This window comes from Zootoca vivipara, chromosome 2, assembly GCF_965207765.1.
Source record: "Zootoca vivipara chromosome 2, rZooViv2.hap1.1, whole genome shotgun sequence".
NCBI lineage: Eukaryota > Metazoa > Chordata > Lepidosauria > Squamata > Lacertidae > Zootoca > Zootoca vivipara.
In genome coordinates, this window is record NC_142584.1 from 76,059,131 (window position 1) to 76,079,734 (window position 20,604).

A 20,604-nucleotide genomic window follows, 5' to 3' on the forward strand; every position below is an offset into this window, starting at 1 on the left:
TCATCTGATCAGATCACAGTAATTACTACTTGTATAGCTATCGCAATTACCATAATCAGTGAGCAGATTTACATGGCCATGTAAAATCTGTTAAACACTAATAGTACTATAGGTATGCAGAATTTCATTTTTCCCCTCAGGCAGAAATTAAACGAATCTAATATTTTTGTGATGCTAATAAAATAAAGTTTGATGGCGAATGCTAAAATTGAAGAAATATGAACTGTATATTAAGTAGGTGACCATGAATAAAGAAGGTAGGTTCACCCTGACCCATATTCCAACTATCTCTATACAGTAGTGAGAATATAAAAATGTGTGTGTGTGTGTGTGTGTCAGGGGGAAGGAATCTCCTTCTGAAGAGCCACAGGAGAATGTAGGCATAGTCACAGGAGCTGGCAGGCAATTACGGTATAGAAAGAGGAACAACTGCATGCCTTCTCCTGTCATTTGAAATTGTCTTTTCGCTTCCACTCCGCTGCCAGACGTTCCCCAGCAGCTTCATAAACACAGAATATGTATTATCTTTCCACTGTTAAGAGATACAGTTCAATAGCACGGAGATGCCTCAACATGAGGATAGGATTTAGTAATATGCCAGACTCATAAGACGAGGATGAAATTCCTGCCAAATCCTGTAGAGATGAATGAAGAACCAGCCAGCTATAGTACAGAAAGCTAATGTCAGGTGAACCTTAAGAAAACTCATCATGCTGCTTTTCTGGAATAAGATTTTGAAAAGGCCTGTATGAATTCTGAAGAAGTATTTTGGTCCGAGGAAGAAAGTAAAGGAAGGAATCTGTAGTATTTCAGTCACAATCCTATTCCTCCGCAGCAACTCCAGTGTTTTGAAAACAAACTGTTACAACTGCCTGTATCAGCACTAGAACCGTAGCTGACAGTAAGAAGAAGCTTGCAGAGACTTAAAAAATTGTAGCACATTCTTCAAAAACTGTCTAATTTACTGATTTTAACTGGTGGGCCATCCCCTTGGTTGCAGCCTAAGGTACCGTAGTCACGACTAGAGACAATACCACCATACGTAGATATGCTAAACAACAGCAGTAGTAAGATGGCTCATGCATTGCATTGCATGCATGGGCTAAGTATGAGCCCTGATCTGAAAAGTTGAAGACAAATCTATCTGCTTATAAGCAGCACTGGTTATGGTGATTCTTACTATGGAAGTAACAACAAATAAGAAAGACAGGGGGATATCCAACTGGAAGGAATGATGGCACAGCGTGAGATTGGGGGGGGGGGATACTTCAGTGAGGGCAGTGAAGGTCCTGTGTGAGTGTCTGGAGGTGGTTGGAGGATGGATGGCGGCTAACGGATTGAGGTTGAATCCTGACAAGACAGAAGTACTGTTCTTGAGAGACAGGGGGGCAGGCTGGTGTGGAGGACTTCCTGGTCCTGAATGGGGTAACTGTGCCCCTGAAGGACCAGGTGCACAGCCTGGGAGTCATTTTGGACTCACAGATGTCCATGGAGGCACAGATCAAATCTGTGTCCAGGGCAGCTGTCCACCAGTTCCATCTGGTACACTACCTGCCCACAGACTGTCTCGCCAGAGTGATGCATGCTCTAGTTATCTCCTGCTTGGACTACTGCAATGCATTCTATGTGGGGCTACCTTTGAAGGTGACTCAGAAACTGCAATTAATCCAGAATGTGGCAGCTAGATTGGTGACTGGGAGTGGCTGCTAAGACCATATAACACCGGTCCTGAGAGACCTGCATTGGCTCCCAGTACGTTTCCGAGCACAATTCAAAGTATTGGTGCTGACCCTTAAATCCCTAAACAGCCTCCTGTATAGGTACCTGAAGGAGTGTCTCCACCCCCATCGTTCAGTCTGGACACTGAAGTCCAGCACCGAGGGCCTTCTGGTGGTTCCCTCAGTGCGAGGTTACAGGGAACCAGGCAGAGGGCCTTGTCAGTAGTGGCGCCTGTCCTGTGGAATGCCCTCCCAGCAGATGTCAAGGAAATAAGCAACTATCATACTTTTAAAATACATTTGAATTTTGAAGGCAGCCCTGTTTAGGGAAACTTTTAATATTTAATGCTGTATTGTTTTAATATTCAATTGGGAGCCACCCAGAGTGGCTGGGGAAACCCATCCAGATGGGCGGGGTATAAATAATAAATAATAAAAATTATTATTATTATTAAAAACTCATACACATGTATTTTAGAGAAAATGTGTATGTTGAAACATTGCCTTTTCTCTGAATCAGGAACCTTGATTTTAATTAAAAAATCAAATATAAAAAAGAATGCAGAAGCTTTATAACCTGAATCAAGTCCACATAATCAAAGCCTAGGTTTTCTTCTGCATTATTTGAATACATGACTTACAAATGATCTATCCATTATTCCCCTCTAAACTATACCACATCAACTGAAGAAACACGTGTTGAAACAAGGTCATCTGCTGGCCTCATCAAAAAGTCAGTCAATGGTCATCTAACTAATTGGGGATGTTGAATTCTGAATGCCGGAGAGGACAAAGATAACTGCTCTATTCTGTTCAAACAAAACTACCAACATGCAGACAGCAGCTGATGAAAAATAAAGCCTGTCCTATATTTTAGCTTGTGGACTCAGGATATGCACATTGTGTATCTAAGCTACCAGAGCTGAACCACCTGTTTGACATGAGATAAAAGAAATTTAATTAATTTCTTCTAACAATAGTTTCATATTTGTTGCTGATTAAATGGTTCTATGTAAAGATGTAAAACAAGGTGTTCATAACTTCCAACTCATTTTCTTCCTATCAGGAGGACCTATAGCTGACTTTCTGGCTTCTACTGAGTTAAAAAATGAACTATCACCAAAAGCGCTTTTCAGAAGCAAAGGAGAGCAACCATTTTGAAATGTCATATGTATCAGTTTATACTAACTGATATTATCCTCATGTCATATAAAACAACAATAAAATTGTTATTAAAAGCATAAGTACACATCCATTTTAAAACACAAATACACAACTGGAATAAAACATACAAATTACATACTAATCAGCCTTAAAACCAACTAAATGTGCACAGGCCTGCCCGCAGAAGTGATGAAAATTTATAAACCCATACATATTTGATTAGATCTCAGCACATCATTGTTAGCCATGTGTGTTGTAAAAAGTGTCTGAAGTATCCAATTTCTGAAGTGTCCAATTATGTGGAAGCATTTCTCAGCACAGGTGACCAGATAATTACAAGTGGGGGATCAACTGGTCTTTAACCGGTGAGTCATCCGCCACAAAATGGTTCCAACCTAAGGTAGTCACCACCAGAGACAATAACACTATGTGTATACAGGGTGGCCCAGGAGTAGGTAATACAGTTGAGCCTATGAAATTCATCACAACAGAATATATGGGTGCACATAACTGACACAAGACAAAGTAGCAGTTAAATTTCAGGCTGGCAGTTGGAAAGAATAGTGGAGTCAGGTAAAATGATTATTTTTCTTTACCGATATTGTGATTGATGAGAACTTGAGTCAAGAACAAAGGATGTGGTTTCTAAAGCAGTATACCTACTTTGGGGCCTGTTTATACTAAAACAGCCAACAACAGCAGTAGTAACCTGCCTTATTTTCAACCTAATGTATGAAAATTGATATGTGTTTTGTTACCAAAGTCCTCAGTATCAAGGCTGTGCATCAGTAGCCCCACACATAGCATCCAAGGGACTGCTGGAATGGGCTTGCCATGCCAATGCATCATTTTAGATTTTAGCATCAATGGGAGGGATAGGTACAGTGAAAATGAACAAGTGTGGTCAAGCAGAATGGTTCCTAGCATATTATACTGTTTTACCTACAGTGAGTCAAGCTTCTGCTTCCATTGTAGCTGCTGAAACAGCACTTGAGAATTTTGATAAAAGACATATAAATAGTGTAAATAAATGGCATGCATTCTAGCTGAAAGATGTGCCAAAGCCCTTGGAAGATACTAAAAACAGAAATGTCTAATAATGCATTCAGATGGTAAACCTCTGCCCCTTTTGTCTATGGCAATATTCACATTTTGCCCCATAGGAATTGGATCATTTTAAAAGTATGGCTTACTTGCCAAAAATAGGAGTAAAGTCTCCATATAGTGTGCAAATAAAAAACACAAATCCTACTGAATCATTTAAGTGCCCAAATTGCTTGCTCTCTAAAACATTTTGTATTTTCCCCAATACGATCCTGTTGCATGGAGGAAACATTTCCATGAGTTTGGACAAACATTGTTATTTGACACCCCATGATAGACCAAAAACATTTTGAAAGGAAATCTAAGCAAACCTAAGCAGCAGAGTAATCTACAATCAATTACAAATTTGCTGTCTGTTATGTCTGCCAACTAATGAAGCTTATCAAATCACCAGAGACTCTCTTCCCCTTTAAATTGACAGATGAAGTGTGAGCAATCTTCTCAATTACTACCTTCAATAATTGATCCAGAATTCTCATACTTTGAAGGCAGCTGTTGTATAGTTAGTTGAAATCAGTAAGGACCTTCATCAAGCTATAAAGAGTTGCATTAACATTGTAGGAGAAAAACTAGAAGAAAAAAGTAGTTAAAATCTTTGTGTCTGGTTGTATGTTTTAGTTACTCTGATTAATACTCTGAGGACCAGTCAAAATCTCAGAGGCTAGTTTTGAAATGTCTGCTTTTATATGTTTCTCTGTTGTTCTGCACAAACCTCTTCTAATAGGATTCCTATTATGGATGTTGCATTATGGATTCCTACTGATCTTGCTTAGAATAACACAAACCTTATTTTTATGAAACAAAATAAAAAAATTCCTTCCAGTAGCACCTTAGAGACCAACTAAGTTTGTCATTGGTATGAGCTTCCGTGTGCATCCACACTTCTTCAGATGCACATCTGAAATGTGCATGCACACGGAAGCTCATACCAATGACAAACTTAGTTGGTCTCTAAGGTGCTACTGGAAGGAATTTTTTTATTTTTTTTCGACTACGCCAGACCAACCTACCTGTAACTTATTTTTATATTTAAGGTTTCTATTACAGATGAACAAATTTTCTATCAAATATTGGCTATATTGAGTCAAAATACCTGCTAAACACTTATGCTTGCATATTTGCAATGTAACGCTGTAACATACTATGATTAAGTATTTTGGGCGGCTCAGTGGAGCAGCCAGTTGTAGGATAGGATATACACACTTCTGTGCTGGAGCAATGAGCTTTAGGGCTGGTCTCAACGATCCAAATTTATAATAAATGCAACATTATAATAAATGTAGGCCACAGAAAAGAAACATGGTAGAATTTCTTTATCCCTGTTTTTGCTACTGATCTAGATAACCTGTTGCTCAGAATAATTAAGTTATCTTGTGGTGCTGTAAATGCCTAATAACCCAATTCTATGTATGAACCAAGTACCACCAAGCTCAATATCAGTTACTCTCAAAATGTGAAAAGTATTAAAGTCTAAGTGTGTGGTCTGTTTTCTGTTTTTGGCAAAAGACCATTTGACTATGTAAATCCTTTTCGAACAACTCCATTGCTCCTGCCATACTGTCTTCTTCCTCCTTAAGTCTATCCAATCCACCATCATACTGAAGCCTATCATAGAAAATATAGTTTCAGAGCATCATAAACAATCTTTTTCAGACTCAGTGTTCCAGTCACTGTAATACTCCTTAACACAGACATTTCAAAGCATTCAGCATTCAAAGGATCTAGGAATTTTAAGATCAAGTTCTTAAAGTAACCACATAGGTAAAGGCTTTATTAAAAAGTAAAAAACCCTTATGTAGAGTAACATCAGGTCATTTAAGTTTACTAGATATGTCACAAAAGAAGCCAAGGTTCTTTTCTGTATGATCATGTGCACATTGTGCAACAATGAGCTGTGTGGAAACCATAAACCTATTAACAAAGAAGTCACTGTCCTTTCAAACAAACTTCCGGGTCAAAGACTGTGCTTGATTAATCAAACCCATCCCAAATGTTTGCTCTGGTATATTTCCCTGTAATGATGGCCCAACGCTACTACAATGCCCAGAACCAAGTCTTTAGGTTGACATACACAAATGCTAGAAGATTCTGAACAGTTTTCTACTCGCCTCAATACGTCCTACTGCTTCTAACAACAATTTTATAATAGGTTTAAGACCTCTTGGCTGCTACAATTCTAGGAAACTACTGTAGTGTCAGTGACCAGAAATGAAACTCTTGAAGTGACTAGAAACAAAAAGCATGGCAGCCGTGGAAGCAGCTGTTATACAGTGGTACCTCGATTTATGAACACAATTGGTTCCAGAAGTCTGTTCATAAACTGAAGCATTCATAAACTGAAGCGAACTTTCCCATTGAAAGTAATGGCAAGTGGATTAATCTGTTCCAGATGGTCCGTGGAGTACTTAAACTGAAGCGTTCATAAACTGAAGCGAACTTTCCCATTGAAAGTAATAGAAAGTGGATTAATCCATTCCAGACAGGTCCACGGAGTATTCAACCTGAAGCTTATGAGATAGCAGAACTTGAGATAGCACTTATGTGATAGCAGAACTTGGGAAGTGGGGAGGGAGGAGAGGAAACACTTGAGCAGCAGAAGCAAACAGAAACCAACATACAGTAAATGAAACTTATGATTTCCATTCATGATTTGGCACTAACTCAGCTTGATGTGGGACGCGGGTGACGCTGTGGGTTAAACCACAGAGCCTAGGGCTTGCTGATCAGAAGGTTGGCGGTTCGAATCCCCATGACAGGGTGAGCTCCCGTTGCTTGGTCCCAGCTCCTGCCCACCTAGCAGTTCGAAAGCACATCAAAGTGCAAGTAGATAAATAGGTACCGCTCCAGAGGGAAGGTAAACGGCATTTCCGTGCGCTGCTCTGGTTCGCCAGAAGCGGCTTAGTCATGCTGGCCACATGACCAGGAAGCTGTATGCCGGCTCCCTCGGCCAATAAAGCGAGATGAGCGCCACAACCGCAGAGTCAGTCACAACTGGACCTAATGGTCAAGGGTCCCTTTACCAGCTTGATGCAAGCATCAAGCTAGACACTCTGCAGTAGCCACCCAGCCTATGGAGCACATGGAATTGTATTAATTGTGCTTTCCAGATTAGAGATGGGAGCTCTGGGTAAACCATGTGAGTTATCATTCAATGAGTCTTCTTGTCCTGCATTCCCAACAGATTGCGTGTTCCCCTTTTCACCCAGTAGGAAGCAAACCTATCAAATTTCTGACAGGCTGGAGGAAAGACCTCCTATTAAACACAGTTGCCTACTTTCAATACTTAAGCATGAGTACTGTTCATGCATTCCAGCTTTGTCAGAGGAGAACTTTTGCTTGAAAGCTGTGATACATATGTCCTCCACATTAGTTGACCAACTCCTTTGACCAAAGAGGGCAGAGACTGTCAGAGGCAGACTTCTAGCTTCCAGGTTCTACTCTTTTACCCACCAGCCAGAATCACGTGTGCAAGACATACACTTAGAGCAAAAGAATCCAGAGCCCAGGAATTTACAGGCCAGAACTAAACAGAGCTCACAGTCTTTCCACTTCAGCTTACTGTACCTGCTCAATTTCTTCATTTCAGCGGTACAATTAAGGGAGGAGGACACTATACTACAAAATACCCAGCTATCTACTGGTAGATCTCAGTCTATCTCTGCCCACATGAGCTAAAAAAAAGATCGCAAGCAACATTGATATGACATACTCTCATTAGTATCTTAAGCATGGTTTATGTCGGGGTGGACTGGGCAACCTCTTGGCCTAATTTAATGTGGATGGCAAGGAGGGGGAAGTTAACAAAAAGACTCTGGCTTCTCCTATGCACCCTCAGCAGAAAAAAAGGTTGCCCACTCTTGATTTACCAGACAGAGGTTGAATAAACAGGAAAACGGTTTTTGCTTATTTTGTTCAAAGGCTGCAACGGTTTTATCAGTAAATTAATCTGCTTGTGAGGGCACTGAGTTCAGAGTCCATAGGCAGATGAAATGCCACTTCTATGCATTATCTAAAAGGCTTAGATCAGCAAGAAAAACATTGGCCAGCTTCTTTTCCTTACAAATGCACAAGATCAGCTGTTTGTGCCAAAGCCAAAGAAAGGAAACCATCAAAGCCACATCACAGTAAGACCATATATCAGCTAGAGTTTTAATCAAGAATTGTTTAAGGCCAAATCCCAACAAGATACGGCTCTTCTAAGAGATGAAACAGCAAGGAAGGTTATTGGATACCAGATGAGTTTATGGTAAATGTTACATCTGATGTCCGTATGGTTGCACTCAGTTGAGATTCCCCATTTGCCCCATCAGTAAGCACATGAATCTCTCCCTAAACAGAGAGAGCAGAATTTCAGAACAATGTCATGTGGACTGCAAAGCACTTTTAGCAAATCAGATGCATACAGCAACATTTTCAACTGAACTTCGGCTTTTGTAAGCAATCATCCAATTTAAGGTACCTATGAATAAAATACAGTTTATAACTGGGAGCATGTAAAGATGAGATTAGGCTGGGGGGTGGAAATGCTTCTCCTCATAACTTTTCATTTTTAGATGAAAATGTGTGGGTTCTTAGGTTTAAGAACTAAAAATACTCATCTAAAAAGAGCTTAGTTGAGATTACCCTCAGATTCCAGGTGAGGCAGTGAAGGTTAAACAACTCTGCCTTCATCTATCCCAAACTGTCCAAGTCAGGCTTACCTATGTGTTTAGTTGCCTTTACAAAACAACATTCTGCATAATAATAAGTAATAATTCTCAGAGGTATTCAATTTTTCTTTAAGTATCATATGCCATAGTTACAGTATTTGTTTTCCTGCAATAAAGTAAGGAATTATACAGTCTCTGTACTTTAACTAGACAGTATGTTAAGTGATAATAAAATATGTTAACCAATACTATGAAATTTGTTTCAGCTGCAAATTGATTTCCCCCTCCATGTTACCAAGAATTAACTAAAGAAGTACTATATGAATACGCATTGTACTTGAAAAGAAACTTGTGGAGTAGGGGATCTTTCTGTCAAATTGTAAAGGTTATGTTTGGTATAGCTATCAAAGGTCAGTAAAAGTGTTGCAAAAAAGAGAGAGAATTATTTATATTGCTGAAAGGCATAAAGATGGGAAGGCCAGAAATGTATTATCCAAAGATTGTGTATTTGGGATACTTATGCAGGGATAAAAATATTGGCCACTATCCAAAGAAACACACAACTATTTCTGCATGTCAAAGATGACTTTAAACATATGTTTCTCAAATAGCAGCCTCTGATACCACATGGCAAATCACTTTTGAATTGGTAATTTTCAAAAGCAGTTCATGATATGGCAAAGGGATGTGCTGTTCAACAGAAAAGAATAGCAACAGTGACTTTCTTCTGGATCATACCTGACTGGCTCGGAACATAAGCTATTTCACAAAAATAGACTTTTTTTGCACCAATCCACCATGCATAATCTTCTTTCTACCTATCCAGCTCTTCTAATCCTGTTCATTTACTGCCTCTCCCTTTTAAACAATGCATATCCAGGTGGGGCAGCAGCAGAGCTCTGGCACAGGAAAACAGAGATGGGTGGACATCTGAAATCTCCTCCCCTCTCCAACAAAGATGCTGGCATGCCAGTAGATAAGGCAAAAGTAGTGCTCCAGGAAGTTATTCCAATGGCTCCTACAATACAATGGTGAGTATTATGCACTCTCAAAACTAGTGTCAGGGTTTGATTACAGTGAGCATGGCACCTCTAAAAAGAGGTAAGGGGGGGGGAGCCTCATTAACCTTAGGTGCACTTGAAGAAGTGTAACCCACATGAATATGCTCCTTTAAGAATTATGCACATGTTCAGTAGCAAAGTGAAGTGTGGAGAGCTCCAATATGGAGCAGGGAGTCTATAGTGAGAAAGAAATGATTTCATCCTCAGTAGAATTAGGAACTAGTGGTTAGATACCTAGCTACCTCCTTTCTGTAAAGTCCCGAAACCCTAGGATCAGGGTTTGGCAGTTTCCTTTTCCTTTCTGGAGCTATTAGCAGCCATATGGAGAATACCACTTTGGGATTACAAGATAGCTTTTCCTTTTTGTGGCTAGCAAGAACAGCTTAAAGCTTAAAGACCAAACTAAGAGAACTTTTGGAACTGAGTGTGAAGCCAATAAAAGAGATTTCATAGCAACAGTCTGGAAGAAAGAACCTTAGTGGCCAGTAATCTAATGTTTATTTTATCATGGTATTTATACAGTTGGACACGACTAAACAACTAAACGACAAAAATACAGAATCTATAATGAAAACTTACCATGCCTATGTGCTTTCCAGGCAGTCCACATTTTAAAACTCTGTGTCAAAGAGCCCCCCCCCCCCTTGCTGGAGCTTTCCCCGTGAAGCCCCACTCTTTAAAGCTGAATCGGAGCAAACAACAGTCCACAGAAACCCTGCTCAGCTTTAAAGAATGAGTTTTCAAAGGGAAAGCTCTGGGGCAAAAAAGTGAGCACTTGGAAACAGAGCTTTAAAGCGCAGACCTGTGCTTAGAAAACCAGGGTGGGGGTGGGGGGAGGCAAGTGTAAATAAGCCTTAAGACAGGATATTGCTTGATGTATGCATCTTACATGTCTTTGCATCAGTCCTTTGTTGCTAGTGCCTCAAGAGATGCTAAATAAATAATATTGTTGAAAATACATAAAAACAGAATAAAGTTTTATAAAGGGTTACTTCAGAAGCCAGCAGTCTTGAGCTGCTGTGATATAGTGGCTGGCACAATTAACTTTCAGAAAAATTGCAGTGTGTGGTTTCAATGGTTGCTTGCTTAGATGGCTTCTTTGAAAAAGGGTTAGACAGTTTCACAGAGTATAGGTCTTGCAGTACCCTGGTGGTAGCTATTCTCTGCGAATGGTCAACCAAGACAGCACAACTCTAGTGACCAGATACTGGGGAGAAAAATAAGGGATAGTTTTCTCCAGAATGATCTGCTTTAGAATTTCACATAGCATCTGACTCATCAGTGGTGGAAAAGTGCTGGCTTAACCCAGCAAGCCATTTCTTACCATATGATGCCCGCCCATTCCAAGCACCTCTGTAGCATGGCCTTTTATGGAGCAGGGATTGGGTATGGGTGGAATGGTTGAGGAGCTAATAACAGCCCGGAAGCTGTTATTGGACCATTTGCCTGCCACAGAGACACCATTATCTAAAAGATGGGTCTGTCCCATTTGCCATACACAGCATGCAACTGTAGCATTTACAGCCCAAGCTCCTTGATCACTGGCAGATGGTGACAGCAGTCACGAAATTAAAAGACGCCTGCTTCTCGGGAGAAAAGCAATGACAAACCTAGACAGCATCTTAAAAAGAAGAGACATCACCTTGCCGACAAAGGTCCGTATAGTTAAAGCTATGGTTTTCCCAGTAGTGATGTATGGAAGTGAGAGCTGGACCATAAAGAAGGCTGATCGCCGGAGAATTGATGCTTTTGAATTATGGTGCTGGAGGAGACTCTTGAGAGTCCCATGGACTGCAAGAAGATCAAACATATCCATTCTGAAGGAAATCAGCCCTGAGTGCTCACTGGAAGGACAGATTGTGAAGCTGAGGCTCTAATACTTTGGCCACCTCATGAGAAGAGAAGACTCCCTGGAAAAGACCCTGATGTTGGGAAAGATGGAGGGCACTAGGAGAAGCGGTCAACAGAGGACGAGATGGTTGGATAGTGTTCTCGAAGCTACGAACATGAGTTTGACCAAACTGTGGCAGGCAGTGGAAGACAGGAGTGCCTGGTGTGCTATGGTCCATGGGGTCACGGAGAGTCGGACCCGACTAAATGACTAAACAACAACAACAACAACAACAACAATAACAACAGCTGGGTAACACTTCCCAGCCCTAATAGAAGGGGAGGGGTAGCATTTACGTCAACAATATCTTGTAACAAATAAGTACTGTATGCGTTAAGTATCACACCCAGAGAATTAAATAGCGTATTTTTAGCACAAGTGTGGTGTTTGAATTAATCACATGTGTCACACACAGCTATCTAGAAGCACTGACCTCACAACACAGAAGAGCAAGGAGAAAATCACAGGTAATTTTATTTTTAAAAGCAAGCAACCATTCCCATTAAAATTAAATCCACAATATTAAACAAATCAACAAAATAAATAAATCATAGGTTTAAAAACCTAAACATGCTTTGCAAGTCCATAGTTTAAGTTTTAACTCAGCAATAACAATAACAATAATTTGGATAGCAACTTCGAGTGTCCAAAGCATTTCACATGCATTATCTGGTTGTAATCCTTATAGCAACACTGTAATGTAAGCCTGTATTATCCCACTTATTGCAGATGGAAAGGACTGTGATTGAGAGAGAACGATTTGCTGAAGGCCAGCTAGCGACATCACAGCAGAGAAGAGATTTGAAAATGAGGACCCACAGTTCAGTCTCTTAAGTCACTATGCCACTTTCAACTATTTCAGGCAAAGTTTTGCCATGTATAACTCATTTGTGCTCTACAACTAACCCGGTCTGTGATATTATTAAAACAAACTCTAGTTATTTAAGCTGGCAATTTGCACTGAATACGTTGCATTGAATATCTTTGTAGTAAGTGTACTCTGAGAATTAAGGAGAATTATTTGGCTTCTGTGAAGTTGAAAAAGAGACGGCAACCTGCATACACAGCTGAGAGTGAATTTTCCACAGTGAAATAATCCTTTCCCTCATACCAGCCAACACTGAATTTCCACTTGACTGTGGACTCAGCTGCTATGTTGAGCCAGTCAGTGTAGGAGGCAACACTGGATGACATCCTTGTCTACAGAACATTCAATTTGCTGGTATTTAGGATCTGTAGGAAGCTAAGCATAAGCTTTCAGCTCTGTGACCCTTTTCAGTTCTTCACAGCAACATCCTTTTCCTAGTTGACACAGATTGCGTACTTTTGAGAATTCATTTTTAAGCTTTAATTAAGCTGCATTTAATGTTTCATGTGTTGAAATATACCACCCAGACAATGCAATTATACCAGGATATAAATGAAATAAAAGTTAGAAAATTCTGCTTCTAGGTTCATTCTGACAGTAATTTCTTTTTGCTGCCTAAAATCAATGCCTATAGGATACAGTGCTAGTGGGAATGTTTTGACCAAGCTATATGTCCCTGTACTCATAGGCCAAGAGAACTGTGAGTAGGAAATCAGCAAACAAATAGCATACAAACAGCCTCTAACAACAGTCATACAGCTCAGTAAAACTCTGTTGAAACAGCAGAGGCAGCCTGCTCCTATGAATATCAATCCAACCAAGTTCAATGTGACTTACTCCCAAATACATGTGTACAAGACTGTAGCCTTTTACGTAAACTGTTCAAAAAACTTAAAGGTTGGACAAAACACACTTTTTCTATTAAAAATGTATGTTCATATTCACAAGCCACTGTATAATGATAGGATAAATTGTCACTTCAACACAATCCAACTCGTGAATTTAGAATATTTTTATAATTAGCTGAAACTTTAGATTCTTCTTTGACTGTTTTTGAGGTCTTTTAATTCAGAGAAGGCTGTTAATCACATGCATGTGGAAGAAAACCCATTTTATCTTTATTAAAGCTCCCACATATTTTTATGTAAAATAGCAAGATGTGCATTTTAGCAGTGATAGAGGATCTAAGTAATATATACCACGGGTCCTCATTCTAATACGTGGTCTGGAGTAAAACGTTTTGCTTTCTCCCATGGAAGTTGGGACTCAACGCCATGTTACACATCAATACATATACAAATATTACTGCTAAGTGAAGCGATATTGAGAGGAGGCAATATACAATATGAAGAGTTCCTAGATGTATCAGTGTGCTGCTTTTTGTTGTAACTTCCCCAACCTCAAGCTCCAGCACGTTGAGGTGAAAACCCGGGATGTGCGTCTTCCAGGTTCGCACTGCCATGCGAGTCACATGACCTGCACAAGATCATAGCCCCCCCCCCCCCAAAGTGTATTTTTCTGTGGAAAAATTGAGGCACCAAAAGTGGCCGCCATGCTCTCTCACACAAAAAAACAGGTAACCGGAACCATTGAGGGGGTATGCAAGCTGCATGCTTTCGGATTGAGTGTTGAACTTTGAAGTGCATTGTATGGATTTGATGGGAAGAAAACCAGATTGGGAAGGGAGTTACAGGAAGAAAGCAGTGGGCAAAGGAAAGGTTAAGAACTTGCTAGCAGCTTCTCCATACAAATGTCCTTCTCACAAAAGCACTTTGCCTAGAAATGGTAATCCAGGCTGCACGCACTCACATACATATAGCATGTACTTCAGTCCTTTTTGAGAAATCAAGCAACAGTTTACTTTGCACGCACTTCTTAAAAAGAAGGAAGGTGCACTATTAGGGTTTGACATGCCAGTCGCTATATTGGTCAAAAGCTGCCAATGGGCTTGTCAGCTATTATTTGAAGCCAAGAATGGCAATGTGTAGGTGGAAGCTTATCTATTTTTATTTCATTAAGGCAGGGGCAAAGGCTACTTGCTCTCTAGGCCCGCAGCAATTAGGTGCACAACTACTGGCACAGCATAGCTCTCTTACTGACTGCCTGTTAGCTCGGTGGGAATTTCCCAACAGGAATACACTCAGTGGTAAGAGGCAAAGGTTGCTGCCTAGGAAAGGTTGCCTGTGACCGTGTCTTGCCAGATGCAAGAACAAGGGAATTCAAGCTGGTGAGACTTGAAAGACTGGCCTGCTACCTCTTGTGAACGGACTTAGGCTTCTTCACCACTGCCGTTACTTAATTTTGTTTCTTTTTAAATTTCTTTAAAAATAAGCTCTGAATATTTCACATACACAGAAACTTTGCATCACGTTAAATGTTACATTTAAGAATTCCGTGTTGTTGTCGTTTTAGAAAAACAAAAGCTTATTTCATAGTGTGAGAACCAATGTAGCATAAGCAGATATCTGCTCATGAAACAGAGGTTATTCCTCCTCTCCCCCTACAATAGTTGCATGGGAACCCTATGAGGCAGATTTTGAGGGGACATGGTGGAACTGGAGGAGTGAGAAGAGAAACTGGAAGTCCTGCAATGCATGCAGATTTCCATTGCAGACATCACTGAATGTTGCCCACAGTTTCACAATAGCTGAACTAATTTGTTTTGTAATCAGCATATGCATCAAACCAACTGATCACTGAAGAATGTTTCTGTTCTACTTAAAAAAACCAACCCCAATGAACACTAAAAATGTTCTAACAAAGTTAATGTTTGCATAGAAAAAAATAATACTTGACCATTTGACATTTTTTTTTATAAAAAAATGTAAGTAACAAAACATATCCATACAAGGAAAGCGGCGTTTAGTAGTAGTACAGAAGAAAAGAAAAAGAAAAATAGCGATGGATGGTTGTAGTTTTTTAGACATTCCAAGAAAGGCAACGCAATAAAAGTGTCTCTCTAAAAGGTTCCATGAGTCAATGGAGGGTGTAAATGTGTTCAATTGTCTTAACCAAGCCAATAAAAGAATACCATGTCGTACAGAAGGTGTGAGTCTATAAGCATGTGCATAAGCATGATGTAGCAGACTTTTTTTAAACATCCAGGCTTCAAAAAGATTTGCATTTAAAGTTCTCCATTTTTTAAAAAAGCACTAATCTAGCTGAGGCTAATAAATGGAGGATAAATATTATAGTAGGGCAAATTTTGGGTGTGGTTATAGTGATTGCACCATCATGAGCCTGGTTCTGGCCGGAGAGGGTGGGATATAAATAAAAAATTATTCATTTATTATTATTATTTGATTATTTTAAAACACATTCTCCTAAAAGGGAATAATTTTTGGATAAAACTACCACATGTGTACAAGAGAGCCAGGTAAATGGCATTCCCACCAGCAAAGGTTGGATGTTTTATGATTAATTCTATAATCTGGCTGGGCACATGTAGTAGTGATGTACTATTTTTAAAGCATTTTATTGAGTTCTAATTGAGATTTATTCCAAAGTTGTTCCTTTTAATATTTGACATTATTTGATCGAACAACTATCCAAATCTTTTTTCTTGACTGGTCAACTGACCTATCGTGTATGGCACACTAGTATTCCAGTATGAACAAGTCTTTAAAGTCAGGGAATAGGGACAGTTTTACCATGAAACAATGTAAAGCCAGTTTTATCAACTAACCTAGCAGTTTCCACAACCTCATTTGTGATAGAAATGAGTTCTAAGCTGCAGCAGTTGTTAATGGACCTCAAGTGGGCTGTATGTGCAATTCTAGTACAGTATGTTCTGTACATACAGATCTACTGCAGTCCCTTGTAGGATTCCTGTATTGTCCTGAAAAACTATTTACTTTATCCCCATAAAATTGAATGGATACCATACTTCCCTAAAATGAGAGGAATGAATTCGAGAAATCACTTTGGAAAGAGCAAAACTTGTTCCCTACTGTGGCACAAACATCCTGAGTGAAAAGGAGATTGCTATGAATTTACATTATCCCAGAGAACTCAAAGTCACTAAGAATCAAAGCTGCTTCTTTATCACAGCCCCAATTTGGGGTCAGAAAACAGGTGTTTTCTGACCCCAAAAGAGTTCTGAGTGTCACCGATAAACACACAAGTTAAACTAATAAAGTTAAGAGCCACAAGTGAGCGTTTGCTTACATGTTCTTCAGACCAACAACAAAAAACCAAAACACCTGAACATCTGTTTCAGTGCTTTTAGGAATCTTGATACCCATAGCAAATACCAGAACGTAAGAGCTATCCATTTAAAATGAATTAACCAACAGATACCTCACAGTTAATAAGAATCTGCACACACAGTGCCTTACTGTACAGTATTTTGTTTCTTTTTTCTTGTTCTTACCTATTCAGAGAAACTGTTTCCATGACCAATTATTGGAGAAAACACAAAGAGGCGGTGGTTAGCTTTTAGCAGCAAGAAGCATTTCGCTCATGTTGAAAATCACAGAAAATGTTTTCTCTTGGTATGATCTAAAATCAAATGGCTGATTGCTCAAGCACTCTCTTGTCAAGTGCTATTACAACTGGAAAAAACATCCTCTAAAACTGATGTCACACTGTTTCACAACTATGGTGTTTCCCAACTAAGAGGAAAGGCTAGGACAACACAACCACAGTGCAAAACTAGTAACCTGGCAAATCTGCCCCAGCCAAGACTTTTTGCAGCATGCAATACTACCAAAGGCAACGTATATGCTATGTTTATAAGAAGCACTACAGTTCTTTAATGCTATCATACAACACCACAGGATATTGAAAGAACTGAAAGTGAACTCGATACTATATTTACACTTCAGAAAAGTAATTACATGAGCTGACATTAGATCAGGATCCCAGATTAAGATTTCATACCTTTACAGAAAAAGCTCTTGAATCTTTAGAAGCAACAGATGATCAGTAACAAAGTGAATGGTAGATCCTTCCAAGAGGAAGCACAGACGTTCCTAATTCAACTCACTTTAAAGTCAGAAGGGAAGAGCTCTGCTAACTGAATCACTGCATTACTTCCGGCAGCTTTGTCTTAGAATACTCCTGTACATGTGTAATGACCTAGCACGACCCTGCTTAACTTGCAGGATCATCACAGCCTGGCAACTACAGCTACAGAGTATACTCTTCAGCACCCTTTAAGTTTAGGACAACCTCGGAATGCTCTAAAGCGATTACTCAGAGTTACAAATCACAGACCCAAATATGCACATGAAATTTCCAAAAGGTTTAGATGTGGTTTCATATACCCTTTTATGAGACCTTATATCAGGTGTGAATTTCTGTCGAAGGAGGTCTGCGGTATCTGCCATACCGTGAAACCTTTTGAAATAGTAAAAGATGAAATCTAAGACCTCTTTAAATATATATATATATATATATATATATATATATATATATATATAAGCTTTAAATGTATTGGAATTTGACATAGCAACTTTAAAGCAACTTTAAAACTTTAACTTTAAGCAATAACCCATAAGGAATTTGTAATATTGCATAATACAGCACCGACCTAAACACCCTAAATTAAATCATCCCGTCAATAACCTACAGTTGGCCAGAAATTAGGGCAATATATGGTTGTTGCATTTTCCCATCCTACATGCATGCATATTACATAATTTTTTTTATTTGAAGAATATGGCTGGATATCTTTTCAAATTGAGAGCAAGCGCATCAAGTGATACTGAGGGCAATCCTAATACAGTGGTACCTCGACTTACGAAGATGATTGTTCTGCGGCACTCTTCATAAGTCAAAGTCTTCGGTTGTCGAAGCGCCCGTTCTGCGCATGCGCTGACCGTGCCCGCTGCTTCTGCGCAGGTGCAGAATGCACGCACTGCGAAAAGACTTCCGGGTTTGTCGACTTCAGAAGTCGAAACCTTCGGAATTCGAGGTATGACTGTAGTAATTTGGAACCGCTGTCCGAACATGCTGGAGAAGACTTGTTTAATTTGACCCCAGTAGCAAGTCCAGGCAAACCTCCAAAAAAGAAAGTTTGTCAACAATATGTGGATAGATACGTGAGTCGGTTTCACATGGACTGGAGATGAAAACATCTGTCAGCCTACGTGTTTGATCTGTGGTGAGAAGCTTTCCAGTTCCAATATGGCCCCAAACAAGTTGAAAAGATATTGGTGAGCAATTTTTTGTTCTGAAAATGTGGCCCAGAAAAAAATGTTTTTGATCCACTGGCCTATAGGGACACGTCCCCCCTCTTCTCTTGATGATCAACCTCTCCATGGAAGACAACTAAGTGCAGAGCTGCCTCCCCTCCCAATCCTCTGTCACATCTGATCATGCCCTGGAGTCCTCCATGTGCTCTGACAGAGAAGCGGCCTCCATAGTTTCTGACAGACCTCTCTCTTCTATGAGCAGCGAAGAGGAAGTCTGTGAAACTCCTACCACAGCCAGACATGTCCAGAGGCGGGGGATGCAGGCTCTGTCAACTGGGCTCTACTCCCATTCAACAACATTCTCTTCCGCAAGTGCCTACCACTCCTGGTCTTAATCAAGAGTATTCTGAGAGAAACATGACAACTGCTTTGTTATCATGTGATGGTGATGAAGCGATCACCTGTTACATTAACAGATATTATTTAAACCACAAGCTTACTCTTACTAGCTACTATCTTGGCTGTGAGTCCTGGAAGACCTGCTCTTGCAGGCCTTTTCCTACATGGCCTGGGAAAGCCGGACCCTGACTGACTCCAGTTACAAAAACTGAAGCTGCTGAACAGACCCTTGAGCGGGAATATTGTTTAGCGGTTTTGGGGAGGAGGGGGTTGTTGTTACTAATACTGTACCAATATTAATTTCTGGATCTCTATTTTAGATCTTATTATGTGGAAATTGTTTGATTTGGTTGTGTACTTTTGATGTTTTATTTACTGTTTGTGACAAATTTTGTTATGTTTGTAATTACAGTGGTACCTCGGGTTACAAAACACCTCGGGTTACAAACACATTGGGTTACAGACTCCGCTAACCCGGAAGTAGTACCTTGGGTTAAGAACTTTACCTCAGGATGAGAACAGAAATAGTGTGGCGGCAGTGGGAGGTCCCATTAGCTAAAGTGGTACCTCAGGTTAAGAACGGTTTCAGGTTAAGAACAGAACAAATTGAGTTCATTACCAGAGGTACCACTGTATCATTTTTTAATGCTGTAAGCTACCTTGAGTGTGGTTTGAACTATGGAAAAGTGGCATACAAATAAATACATAATTTTAAGTACTATACAAAAAGGAGAAGCATAGAATACACATACTTTTTCTCAACTGTGTTTAAATTCTGTCAAATTCAATCATTAGATGCAATAAAACTTATTCTCTGAGTGAAGAAGATTCCCTGAGAACAAATGACAATAAACTAAATCCTTCATAATTCATTTTGTTTCAAGCACCACATATAATCAAGTCTTCCTGAAAGGAACATAAAATATGTCAATTACAAAAATGATCTGGTATAAGAGGGCAGTTCTGCCAAGAAGAAATATTCACCCAAGACACTTAGCATACTCCCCAAGGCAAGTTCCTTAAATCTTTCTCCTCTTAAAATAATAGTAAAAAACTCATCTTATGAATCTTTTCTGATCAGTAAATGAAGGCAACCAGCTCTGGAGTGATGAGCTTTATCTGGATGCCCTTGCCATGTGTGGTACTTACATTTTTGGTACCAGTTGAAACCTTGTTTTTACTAGGCCTGTTAACACCTTTCACATGTACCAGGTTGCCCCCAGGATTGAGGGCCTGGCACATGTGTTGTGCATAGCATGTGTGTGATGCACTCTGGAGGAGCCAGCCACTGGACCAGACAGCACACGACATCACATGCACGCAACGAGTGCAGGGTCACCTCAACATTAAGATGGCCCAGCCCCCTTAATACAAATATTGAGGGGGCCAAAGTGCTTTCAGTCTCCTAGAGTTGGCACACCTGACACCTTTACATGCTCTGAAACTGGTTTAATGCTGCATTATTAAGTGGATTTTATGTCACTGTGGTTTTTTATGACTTGTATTTTACTGATATTTGTAAATCACCCACTATATACACTACATTGGTTAAACAGAACATAATCGTACAGTGTTCCATGTGCTGCAAGATGCATACATGCTACCTGGAACAG

General features: G+C 39.8%; 1 protein-coding gene across 11 annotated transcripts in view; it reads right to left on the bottom strand.

The window, feature by feature from the left end:
• The window catches only part of IQSEC1 (IQ motif and Sec7 domain ArfGEF 1), a 321,439-nt gene that overhangs the window by 55,552 nt on the left and 245,283 nt on the right, over positions 1-20,604 (bottom strand). Inside the window, exon 1 of one of the 11 annotated variants that reach the window (XM_035106285.3) lies at positions 16,828-16,979. The exons of the other annotated variants lie outside the window; for them this stretch is intronic. Within the exon in view, the coding sequence (XP_034962176.2) occupies positions 16,828-16,850 (23 nt within the window). The 5' untranslated portion in view covers positions 16,851-16,979. Of the gene's footprint in view, positions 1-16,827; positions 16,980-20,604 lie in introns of those variants that run through there. 11 annotated transcript variants of the gene reach the window in all.